This window comes from Electrophorus electricus, chromosome 19 (genome assembly GCF_041902795.1).
Source record: "Electrophorus electricus isolate QZ-2024a chromosome 19, ASM4190279v1, whole genome shotgun sequence".
Classification (NCBI taxonomy): domain Eukaryota; kingdom Metazoa; phylum Chordata; class Actinopteri; order Gymnotiformes; family Gymnotidae; genus Electrophorus; species Electrophorus electricus.
This window is the reverse complement of record NC_137515.1, coordinates 4,371,250-4,384,186: the sequence shown is the minus strand read 5'-3', so window position 1 is coordinate 4,384,186 and position 12,937 is coordinate 4,371,250. Positions and strand designations below refer to the sequence as shown.

Genomic DNA, 12,937 nt, shown 5'->3' with positions numbered 1-12,937 from the left:
CACATCTGTTGCCCCAGTTCCTGCGTCTGTTCCTTGTTTTTGTGGTGTTCCTATTGTGTCTCTGCTTTCTGTGTCTTCTGTCTCTTCTGCCCCAGTTCCTGTGTCTGCCTGTGTCCTTCCTGCTCCTGTTTTTGCCCCCCCCAAGTCTACTCCTGTTTCTGCTTCTTGTCTTGCCTGTTCTGTTCATGTCAGTGTCTTGTCCTATTCCTTTTTTTGTTTTTGGTTGTTCTTGTTTTTGTGCGCCACGGTGCTGTGCGCTTTGGAGGCGGGGTATTATCACGATTGGTCACCCTCTAGTATCCATGTTTCCATGGTTTCCCTGTCTTGTGTCTTTGTTTGCATTACTTTCTTCCTTTGACCCTGGACTGTTACAACGATACTGACTCTGGACTTGCCCATAATAAATTTCGCTCTTCTCAGCACGTGTCTGTCTCCTTAGCGCTCACCATTTAGAAAGAACAATTACTGTTCATGAAGCAAGTTCAGAAAGATAGTGATCTACATAATCACTGAATCTGTGCAGTGAATATTGTCTATGCTGAATAAGCAACAAAGAAAAAAGATTCTAATTCTTTAAATTAATGCTCTTACTGGATCTTTTTGGAACAACATTAATCATTTCCTGTACTCACTGCAACATAATGTATTTAGTATACCCACATTATACAGAGGCAAGGTAAGTCCATACTATCCTAAATATTGCATATAATCATTAAAGAGTTCAGTATAGTGAGATAATATTAATATATATAGGCCTATTAGTCAAATAATCATATTGGATTTTAAAACTAATTTGTATTTCCTGAAGGAAATACGTAGGTCTTGAAAGAGGTGAACGTGTGTGTGTGTGTGTGTGTGTGTGTGTGTGTGTGTGTGTGTGTGTGTGTGTGTGTGTGTGTGTGTGTGTGTGTGTGTGTTTTGAGCATGTGTGTGGTTGCTATGTTGTTGCACACACTTTTTTTAAGGACATCCTACCTGAGGTTATTGAACCCTTACTAAATTTAATAAACTCTTCCACGAACATTGGCTACATAACTAATTCATTCAAATTAGCAGTAACCATGTCTCAAAAAAATCTAAACTCTACCCATGTCAGCTGTCAAACTACAAGCTGATCTAAAACCTTCCATTTATTTTCAAGATCCTAGAAAAAAAAGCTGTAGCACAGCAGCTAAGCTCATACCTGAATTAGAACCAGATACCTGAAGTCTTTCAGTCAGGGTTTAGACCTGACTGAATTGTATGTTATGACCCTGTCTAGGCGGTGAGGTTGCAACAGCAGTGTGAAAATACTGGTAGCAGGATGGTATGTGGAATGATTAAATCACTGGACTGAACTGGCAGACAAGGTGAAATGTTGTATATTTTAAATGGTGAACACACACACACACACACACACACACACACACACACACACACACACAAATACACACGCAAACACTGAATAATGTCAGGGGTGGCTAATTGCCAACATAACAAACCAAACCCACACTACCAAAAGAAACACCACAACTAACTACATTTTGCAGGAAAAAAAATGAAATACAATTCTACACTAACTCCCTGACAATAAACAGACAATAACCCAAATGCAAAAACAAACAGGCACCACTCCCTACAATCAGTAACTATACATATAAACATACAGAAAAACATTTCTTCTTTCACAGGGATCACAATCATAAACAAAACAGGGAATGCTCACATTCACAAGCACAAGCACAAGCAAACTAGGGATGTGACAAGATAAGGTAAGGTAAGCACAGCAAAGATTACAAACTCACAAATCACTGCCAATACAAGAATGAGCTTTTGGCAAGCCACTGTCTTCTTCCTCCAGGGTCCTTATATAAGCCACAGCAATCACTCCAGGAAGGGCGAGGCAACGAGGTGCACAGACAGTCCCAAATCCCAAACTGGACCAGGAGCACACTGCAGTCCAGGAGTGTAATATGTACTACAGATACACCTCAGCTTTACATAGTTAATGACCTGTTGTTGGCTTCTGGGTTATGTTTCTTTGCTTATATTGCTTAGTCTGAATGCAGCATTTGACACTATAGATCACAACATTTTACTAGATAGACTCAGAAATGTTGCAGGGATTAGGAGAATAGCCCTTTCCTGGTTTAAATCTCATCTAGCCGATCGCTACCAGTTTGTTTACATACATTATTCAGCATACAACATGGTTAGCTATAGTGGCCCACAAGGATCTGTCCTTGGGCCTCTGCTTTTTTCTATATATATGCTACCTCTAGGTTAAATTATACATAAACATTTTGCTAGTTTACACTGCTCCGCTGATGATATTCAGCTGTATGTCTCAGCCAAACCATAGGACATATATCAGTTTAGTATTACTGAGGAATGCATAAAGAACGTCAGACAATGTATATTAAGAAACTTTCTCTCACAACCTGTCCATGCAGTAACGCCCCCTAGCGGGCCCACCAGTGGGCCCAAGCTGGCATACTCAAATGAATCACATGATCGCATCAAATATTCTTAAAGTAGAGTAGATTTATCAACATAAACATTTCTTAGGCCTAATACAAATACCTGTTTACTGATTTTCAGCCATCTACATGCATCCGTTCAACAGAAATCCCACACTGAATACATCGTGTTTTTCTGGTAAATCTCCACAACAATCATGCCTGGCCTTTTAAAACATGCTTCTGGTATAAGATAACTTCAGATTTTGTCATAGAAAATTCAAATACAATCAAAGCAACTGTGTGACATGCTTAAATGGTATACAGAGTGTTAGTAAAGTTCTTTAATTACGTGCTCACTTCTTTGCTCGAAAATGTGTTCGGTTCCTTTGTAAGATAACAAAAAATACGCAAGCCTTTAGTTACCTCAAAATGCACGTTACTCACATAAAACTGATCCTGAATAGAGCATTAGAGCCCCCTTTTCTATTTTCTATTGATTTCTATTGGCCATTGCAGCACCATTGTCTTGGAGTGAGAGCAATTCTCACTAATGTGTGAAAGAGGAAAGGAATGGGGGTGACAATCATTTACTTCCCAAGTGTTTCCAGGGCATGCAGCATGATTGGCAGGTGTTTCATCAAATAGAGGACATTTAGGCAAAAATGTAGACCCCTCCCTTGCCTTATTTAGTTCTCCCTTTAATGTTTAAAGGTCTGCATACCATCATTCACTGCTTCCGTGTTGTAAGCAAATAATTACTTAATGAAACTCAATGGTCTTCCAAGTACACCTCCAGTTTTAAGATCATTTTTGATTGATTTGTACTTGTTCACTTTAACTCTAGTTATCTGAAATTATACACCTAGCAATCTGATTATTCATGATTCAAATTGATAAGCTAATTTTAAAAAGTAGTTAGAGAAACAAAGTAAATAGATTGCTTTATGCAATCTATGGGAGTAATAGGTAATCTACTTATCGATCAAGATCAACACAGGAAACGTTTTATTCAACAAATCCATAATAAAAGTATGCCTACAGACTAATATGAGGATCATGAGAGAAAGCCATTGTGAACAGTGAAGTAGGTAACTAATTAAGAGTTATGAGGCTGTGTGGGAAATGTGAGGGAAAATTGTTAACTCATCTAATTTGATTAATTATTACTAAAGTTAATAATGATACCAACTGGTAACATATGAGGGAAATGTCACCCTGTTGAACAGTCTGGAGATGTATTTCTTTGGATCATCCAGACAGTGTGGACAGTGCGAGGGAGCAACTTCCAAGTGGTTGCTATAGAAAAAGAGGGGGATCTAGCAAGTAAAAGACCTTTTTCAAACTTGGCTTACATGCATACATATCATACATATAAGATAGTGTGTACACTGTCTCATAGCTGGACTTGTTTATATATGTGAATAAGCAAAGTTTGACAAAGTATAAAATATCTAGCTCCTGATATCTGGTGATATTTGCTTTAGATACCTTAATTCATGTACATAATTATGATACAATAGAATAAAAAAGATTATGACACAATTACAGAAACCTGTCCATTCATCCAACTCGTCTTTTCAGTTTTTTAAACCATTTGTTCTTTTCAGGTTCACTTTGCCAATTTTTACTTGAGTTTAAAAAATTTCTCAGGAAGATAACTTATGTGATGCAGTATCAGTCATTTGAGGAGAATGAAGTTTGGAATTTAATATAATCTATTGAAAATTATCAGTTAAATAGTTTTTAAACCATGGATAAAATATAGCATATATTAGGGGATTGACAGAAGAATTAATGAATATAAGCCAAGTAAGAACAGTCCACACCATTGACAAAGATGCAGTGTTTTCAGATGAAACTCAAGGTAATAGTGCTGTTGAGAGAGCTACAATATCAGGTACCCCAGCCCAAAGCTCGCAACACCGGGGCATGCAAAAACAGGAAACACCAAAACTAAAAAACAAAACAGGACTAGGATGAGACACTAACAGGAACAGAACAGGCAAGACGCGGAGCAGGGATAGGATCTAGGTCAGACACAGGAGCAGAAACAGGAACAGGCACTGAAACAGAAGCAGACACAGAAACCGCGGGAACAGGAGAAGACCAAACAGGACAAGAACCAGGAGCAAAAGCAGGAATAGACACAGGAACCAAAGGAACAGGAATGACAGGAAAATAAGTAACAGAACTGGAGCAGAAACAGCAGCGGGAATGGGCGTGGAAGCGGGATCAGAACCAGAACTCGCAGCAGAAAAAAGTTCTGGGAGGGAGGACAAGGATTACCAAAATGCAAAACAGACTAGGCCAGAGACAAAGGAACAGGAACACATGGACAGGCACAGGGATAGAAAACAAGGGAGACACAGCAACTGGAATGGACACAGAAATGGGCGCAGGGACAGACAACACAACAGGAACAAAAACAAAACCAGTACGGGAATACATGATTAACAAACAAAAACACATGAAGGCAAACAGGAGGCAGGCTAAAACAAAAGACGCTAAGAAACACGAAGGCTAGGAAACAAAGGCACAGAGTACAAACTTAACAAACACAATGATTCAAATATAAATATAAATATAAATGCATGCATTTTTAAATACAATCAACTAAACGAGGGGTGGAGAAAACAAAACTATGGAACTGAATTAAAAAAACACAAGACAGGGAAAATATGGAACACTGAAACTGGGAAGGCCTGATCATGACACCATTAGAACTCTAGAGGCCAGAACCAGGAATACCACTGACAATCACAAAGTATACTATTATTTTTGATATAAGATAGTATATCTAGAAACTGACTCTAGAAAGACTGAAATTCATTTCTGCACCTGGATCCTTTCACTAATAATACAAATTCATCACTATAAAAAAAAAAAATCCTTTAACAGCAGTTATCTTCAGTGAAGAAGCCTCCAAATTCAATCATGATTTTCATATGCATAGTCAAAATATTAAAGGAAATAAGAAAATATATAAAGTAATAAATAGTTATTTTAAGAGTTTAAGTGGTTTCTGTAATTTTGTTACGTGAAGGGGTTGTATATTATGTTTGTTATTTGTAAAACAAACCTATAAAGATGATATAGAGAAATTTAAAATACTGTGGGTTTCAAACACGTATCCTGGGTTTATCTGTTTGTGTGTGAGTAGCCAATCATGGGTCCAGTGTGAGACACATGGGGCGAGAAACAAAAGAGAACAAAAGAAAGGAGAGGAAGGAGAAGGAGAGAGAAGAAAGATCATCATGAAAAAGTTGTTTAATCACGGAAAAGTATTTTAAGAGTTTCTTAGCTCAAAACATTTTGTTATAGGGTGCTTAACCGTATTAGTTCATTTGTTAAGGCATTCATAGTGTCTGAAGGAAGGTAGAATTTAGCAGTGCTTACTTTTACTCATCAGACAAGCATTTACTCAATACTCTAAAATGTCCATATTGGCAAGTTAGGTGGTTAGGTTAGCTTGTAGGCTATGGTCCATTTGGTCTGATAGCTTAAGGCTAGTGTGAGAAGAATACCATATACAACTGAAGCTAATGCAGCTGGACTCCCAACAAATTAGTTTTGTGGAATGACTAGGAGTCGATATTGCCAGCACAAAGTGACTAAAATTGACTGGAAACTGAGCCATCTTGCATGCCATGCTGCTGAGATTGGTAAACCTATGGTTAGACAAAGAACATAGGATGGTAATGCCACCTACAGATAGCTGAATTATTATTTATATTTGAGTGAAAAGGCCAGTGTTTTTATCTTTTGGCCACAACAAACCCTAGCCACACTCAGGCTTGCACTGGGCTTTTCTTTCATTTCAAGTGGAAAATACCCTGTTGTAGTGATGGTAGACTACAAATTATACCTCTCATGAAAGTTTGATCTGGTCATAGAGGGCTTTCTCTCACCCAAGGACAGGAACCAGGGTCTGCCTGTTATACCTTTTATTCATGTTCTTTCCCAACAAATCTCGCTTGCTTAAAGTTTCCTTTGTTGGTCTTTGTTTGGTTGATAAGTAGGTTGCCCAATTGGTCATTCTTACAGGTTACATGAATAGTTTTCTTTTTTCTCTCTTGTTAGCCTAGTTAGCTACTTTGGTCCACCAAATAATCATTTGGGGTAATTATGGTTTGGTTATATTGTAATGTTTGTTATCTACAGTGATTCTAGTGGTCATTAGTATAATCTTTTTATTCATTATTTAGAATGATTTTTATGTATGTTTTCCTATCTGTATTTACTCAATAAACATACCTTAGTTATGTCTGTGAGTCAAGAGTGATATTCAAATTTTTGGTAGATGAGAAATAATCACGTAATTGAACTGGAAACTTTCATGAGGTGAGACAGAATTATTAAACATTAATAAATTTTAGCACTGTGTAACACTGCGTATACAAAAGGTTTTTTTTTTTTCAAGATAATGGGGTTTGATGTTTATTTTAAAAAGTAATTTCCTAAGATAAAGACCGTAATATTGAACTGATAAGTCAGATTGAAATTGTTGATAATCATCTGATTATTTTTATTACATTACAGTCACATTTTTGTAGTCTACTCATTATTCAGTTGGGGGAAAAGGGATACATAATTATATAAAGGTATATTAAAATTACTACTAGTAGTACAATTCTAGGGATAGCAAAGCCATAAATTGTAGAGGATTTTGACTAGATTCTTTAAAAACCAGGAAACCAATAAAATAATTGTAAAATAAGTTTTCATTTGTGATGTATCCATAATCCCAATGCCTATCCATGATATTGGCGCTCAAGCCAAAACTGACCATCATAGATGGCTAAAACAACTCTGTATGGTAATGGATCAATAGACATTTGCATATGTGTTTCTAATAAAATGGCTTGGTCTCAGTCCATCTTATGCCATGCACAATTAGTTAGACCTTATTTCCTGATTCTCTCTGGTCAGGTTCTGACCACGGAATATATTGGGGGTGATGAACTACTCTAAACATAATAGAAAGAAAATAATCACCAGAGGAAATGTGACACTAGAGAAGAGGCATCTGTGACACTTTATTAAACACTATCTGAGGACTGCTGTGTACTTGGATGGTGAATGACTAAAGAATGCAATTAAATCATTTCAGAATGACAAGCTATTTGCTGAAAACCTATTTCTTAACTAGGCTACCCACGCTTACTGTTTTTTTTTTACTATTTACTATTCACAAATTTAAGCATAAAGAATTAGATTAAAAAGCCTTTAGGCTATACATATATATATATATATATATATATATATATATATATATATATATATATATATATAGGTGTATCTATACATTTACCATACATTTGATGGCTATGTATATGGTTTTCAGCTATACAACTGTATCTAATAAGGGATATGAGTGTGACATACATAGGCTTTTTCAATATATTTTCAAATGTTTAATCTATGTATGAGGAAAAATACACATGTATGTCTGTTATTTAAACATGAATGTTTCACTAATAAAGGTATATTTTATTTTATGTATGTATTAGAATAAAAAGCCTAAAAAGCTACTCATACACATCTGCTTTCAAATGTTTTACTCATTTACAAAAAATAACAATAATTAATACATATAAGAAAAATTAAGAAAGCCTACATTTTGAAGAATTATAGATGAACAATTTTAAAAAGCACATGAATATATATATATATATATATAATCACATCCTTTTCTGAGGAATAATATTTGAAGTCAGAAATGCTCTTGAAATAAATTAAATCTTGAAGAGGAGGACTTCAGTGTTCTACAAGTCATAATGTACTTAGCTGATGCTCTAAACCATGGATAAAATATAGCATATATTACAGGATTTAGAGAAGAATTGATGTATATAAGCCAGGCAAGAACAGTCCACACCAGTGACAAAGATGTCATGTTTTGAACTGATGGAGAACATAGATAGAAAGGTATCCAGAGAGCAAGATAAACACAAACAACAATGCCAAGTGTTTTTGCTGCTTTAGAATTAGAAGACTTAGAAACTTTGGCTCTGTGTCTGTTTGAGGTAGCATTCAACACAGATCTCACAGCTTTAGCTTGACGTCTTGCCAAAGTAAAAATGATTGAATACAAGATGACTATAACTGAACATGGACATAGAAATGAAATCACTAGATCAATGATTACCCAGGAGGATTTTATAATTAAAATGCACTCTCCATGGCATCTACTCAAGATCTGAGACTGAAGGAGATGGTCATTAAAGTACAAATAGATGAGGATATACAAGAGAGAACAAGACCATCCTAGAATTATTAATAAAGAGGTTTTACAAACAGTGATTTTAGTGGAATATATCAGAGGGTCACTGATAGCAATGTACCGATCAACTGCAATGAAAACCATAGTACACAGAGATGCTAACACTGATATAAAATCGATTACTAGAACAATTGTACATGCCATTTTACCAAGGTACCAACAGCTATCTCTTAGTTGCATCATATTCACAGGCATAACAACAATTCCCACGAGAAGATCAGCCACATCCAGAGAGAGGATGAGTAGGTTAGTTGGAGTATGGAGCTGCTTGAACTGAGAGATAGATAAGATGACAAGCAAGTTCAAAAATACAGTGCTTACAGAGATACAAGACAGAAAAATAAACAAAAATATATTTCCAGGGCCTGTTCGGATCTCCTTTCTGCATGACGAGTTGTTGTCAGGAAAGCAATATTGAACTGTCATGTTTTGTTGATACACTGTGATATTCATCTTAAGTTTACAGATATGTGAATTGGAGCTGATAAAAATATGCTGTTCAGTAGTGCTGGACTGATGAATTTGTCTTTGCAGATTGTGTATTTATATTGTATGAATATAAATGAAATAAATTATGAATCTTCCTACTAATATGTGAATGGCCAGTTTGTACCCAGCATCATTCACTTAATATTCAACAATGTCATTACAGTGGTGACCAGTAGGGGTGTTAACAGTCAATGTCATAGTTAATACATGTTTTAAATCAATCACATTTTGTAAACAAGGTATTTGTATATATATTTCTATTAAATACTAAATAAGTACCTATACAATATTCCTACTGGAAACACATGGGTGCATGCACACAACAGTAAAGTGCTGCTAGTAATCCCAAAATGCAGTGTCACAGTATCCAGAGCCACATACCGATCGGATGAGCTCATCAATGCTAGAATTTTCAGTTTCTGTCTGTCTCTCCAGCTTGTATAGTAACTCATGCAGTCACTAAAAATTTCAAGATGTAATTGACCAATCACAATCTTTTCCATTTTCTGTGTCATCTGCATACTTAAGTGCCCAGGTGAAGCCAGTAAAACTGTGATCACAGTACATCTATGCATAACATTGTACATATACAAGAAGTATAATATGCTATGCTAGTATAATATGCTATGCCATTAAAGTTTCACCTAGGGGTCCACTTACTCACTTTAACCCAGGTTATCAGGGCAGTTATAACTCAGTGGTTAAGGTACTTGACTTGTAATTGGAAGGGTGCTAGTTCAAATCCCACCTGCTGCTACTGTTGGTCTCCTGAGCAAGGTTCTCAACCCTCCATTGCTCAAGTCATACTCACTCATAAGTATATGTTGTATTGGATAAAAGCATCAGCTAAATGCTGCAAATGTGAACCAGGTAGGTACTCCCCTTTGTCAGTATCTTTTTTAATTATGCTCCTAACGCTTTTAGTATGCTCAACAGTGAGGTCTGGCACCCCACACTCACCCACTTAAAGTTAATAAGCCATGCCTCTTTATGCCACTAATAACCACTAACAAACACAACCTGGAAAATTCATGATGGCCTTCCCATTAACCTTGCCTGTAGGCCCCTGTAACCCATTAAGAATACAACTGCACAGCCTGTTTTCAATCTTCTGAAGTTCTCGCATGTCACCCCCTTGCTGCTTTTCCTTCACTGGCTTCCTGTAGTGCCTCACATCAGATTTAAAACACTGATACTCATCTACCAAGCCATAGCTGGACCAGTTCCTAAAAACACTAATCAAAGTCCATTAAAAAACATGAATCAAAGTCTATTATGTACCACATTGCCTTAGGGTCTCTAGTAATGCTTGACTTGAACAAGCATCTCCCTAGACATAGAGAAGACATGCATCAAGACTCTTTGTCCTGGTACAGAGGTGGTGGAACGTCCCCTGACTATCCATACAGCTGAGTCATTGGTTGACTTTAAATGAAAACTGAAGACTCATTTATTGCGATGGATTCGACCCAGCCCACTAGTCTTACCATACCCAGGCCTAAATCGCATCACATATGCACCACACTCCCCAAAAAGCAGAGTTTCTCCCCTATCCATACCCAAGACAGAGGCTATGGAAAATTTCCTAAACAAGGATTTGGCATTATATTCACCCATCCACTTCCTCTGTGGCTGCTAGTTTCTCTATTTTTGTGTGTCTAGAAAATAAATATGGGAGTTTGAAGCCTTGATTGAATTCTGTGTTCTAAGTTCTATAACTTAAAAAAGCACTATATTTGTAACGAGTGGAGGCTAAGCAGGACGCGGGGACGAGGCACATTAAACAAACACATAAGTTTATTCACACGGAAACAAATACTATGTAGCAATGAAGCTAATGTAACATCAAACACAGACAACAGACAACAGAACCATAAGGGTTCATATACATATGTAAATGACAGGCAATTACAAACCGGTGTGACACATGGGGGGCATAGCCACACGGACGAACACACACACACACACACACACACAAAAACACGGGGAGGCACTTGGGAGGGGGGGCCATACCGTGACAATATTGCCTTCATTCATTGAGCTGTCATGGTCAGCCATTCATCCAGCAGGAGGGACATGCCTACTGCTGCACAGAACCACACCAAACATCTGCCCTCGCCCCATCACCTATTTATTAATCATACTCACCTGTTCCTTGTTTTCCCTGACTTATTTAATCCCACAGGTTCCTGAAGTCAGAGCTGCACATTAGTGGACTCTGGAGCAGTGTACTGCTCACCAGCCCCTTGCTTGACAGATACTTTTGATGACCTTTTGTTTTCTTTGTCGCTGATATGGAGAATAAAGACTCCTTCCTCTTACCCTCGCCTCTCACTCCTTCTGTTTTGCCATCATAATATGAGCAATTGAGAAATGCAAGGATTTTCACAAAATTGGATGTGTGCAGTGCAGTTTAACCTCATAAGGATAAAGTAGGAGGCTAATGAAAAATGGCATTCATAACTACATCTGGTCTTTATGAATATAACATAATATCTTATGGCTCAATAAATTATCCATCCATCTTCCAAGCTTTCATGAATTAGGTTTTTAGAGACATGCTGAATAAATGGGTTATTGATTAAATTTACGATATTCTCATGTAAATAAATTCCCTCACAGAACATATAAAGCACATCAGGCTTGTGCTGGAGAAACTTGCTAGGACAACGTGACTAAAGTTGGCTGTTAGGAGTACTGAAACTGTGGTTTTACAGAGAACATAAAATGGTACCTACAGATAACTGAATTATTATTTATATTTGATTTCCTTTTGGTTTGCTCTTTGAGTGAAGAGGCCAGTGGTTTTCCTCATTTTTGGACACAAAGCACCCTAGCCACCCTTAGGCTTGTATCGGGGGTTTTCTTTCATTTCAAGTGGAAAGTAGCCTGTTAAAGAAGTAGTGAAATAGAGGTGGCCCAATTTAGCACTTTGTAAAGTGTGTTGAGTGTATACAATGGGTATTTTATTTCAATATATTGGGGTTTAATGTTTATTTTGGAATTTAATTTCCTAAAGTAAAGATGCTAATTTTGATCTAATAAGTTGCTGGGTTAAAATTGTTGATAATCATTTGTTTATTTTTATTACATTACAGTAATATTTTTTGTATTGTATTTATTATTCATTTGGGTAAATAAGGATATCAAATTATATAAAGGTATATTAAAATTACTACTAGTAGTGATATTCTAGTGAGAGTGAATCCATAAATTGTGGGATGCCAGACCTTACTTCTGAACCTCCTGGATGTGATGTGATGAAGGCAGGTGCCCACCTGATGACCACTGAGAAGAGCTCATAATGATGTGGTTGCTGAGCTGAAGAGAGTCAGTAGGCCATTATGAGAAGCTCTAATGGAGCACTAATGGCATATTACATTATTCATGTTATGCTGATGTATATGCAAATATTATATATAAATTATTTATGTATATAAATTCCCCACTCCCCGTTCGGCTGATCTATATCAATTGTAACTATGCTATCCAGTTTTACTATTTATATTGTACTTACCTTACAAATTTACACAAAAACAATTAGAATAAAAAGCTCTGAATACTATGAAAAATATACATTCACTCAGGAATGCTTAATATATGTATGTATGAAGAACAATACTCATATACGTCTATTGTTCACACATGAAGTTTTTCATTATCAATGTGTTTTATGTATGTGTTAGAAAAAGGCCTAAATAGCTCATCATACTATCAATTATTT

At 36.5% G+C, this 12,937-nt stretch overlaps 1 protein-coding gene across 1 annotated transcript; it reads right to left on the bottom strand.

The window, feature by feature from the left end:
• Nucleotides 1–8,135: 8,135 nt before the first annotated feature.
• On the bottom strand, nt 8,136–9,177 carry LOC118242882 (trace amine-associated receptor 6-like). The gene has a single exon (XM_035535898.2). It carries the CDS (start codon nt 9,175–9,177, stop codon nt 8,155–8,157), a length of 1,023 nt encoding a protein of 340 aa, XP_035391791.2. The 3' UTR covers nt 8,136–8,154.
• Between the last annotated feature and the right edge of the window lie 3,760 nt (nt 9,178–12,937).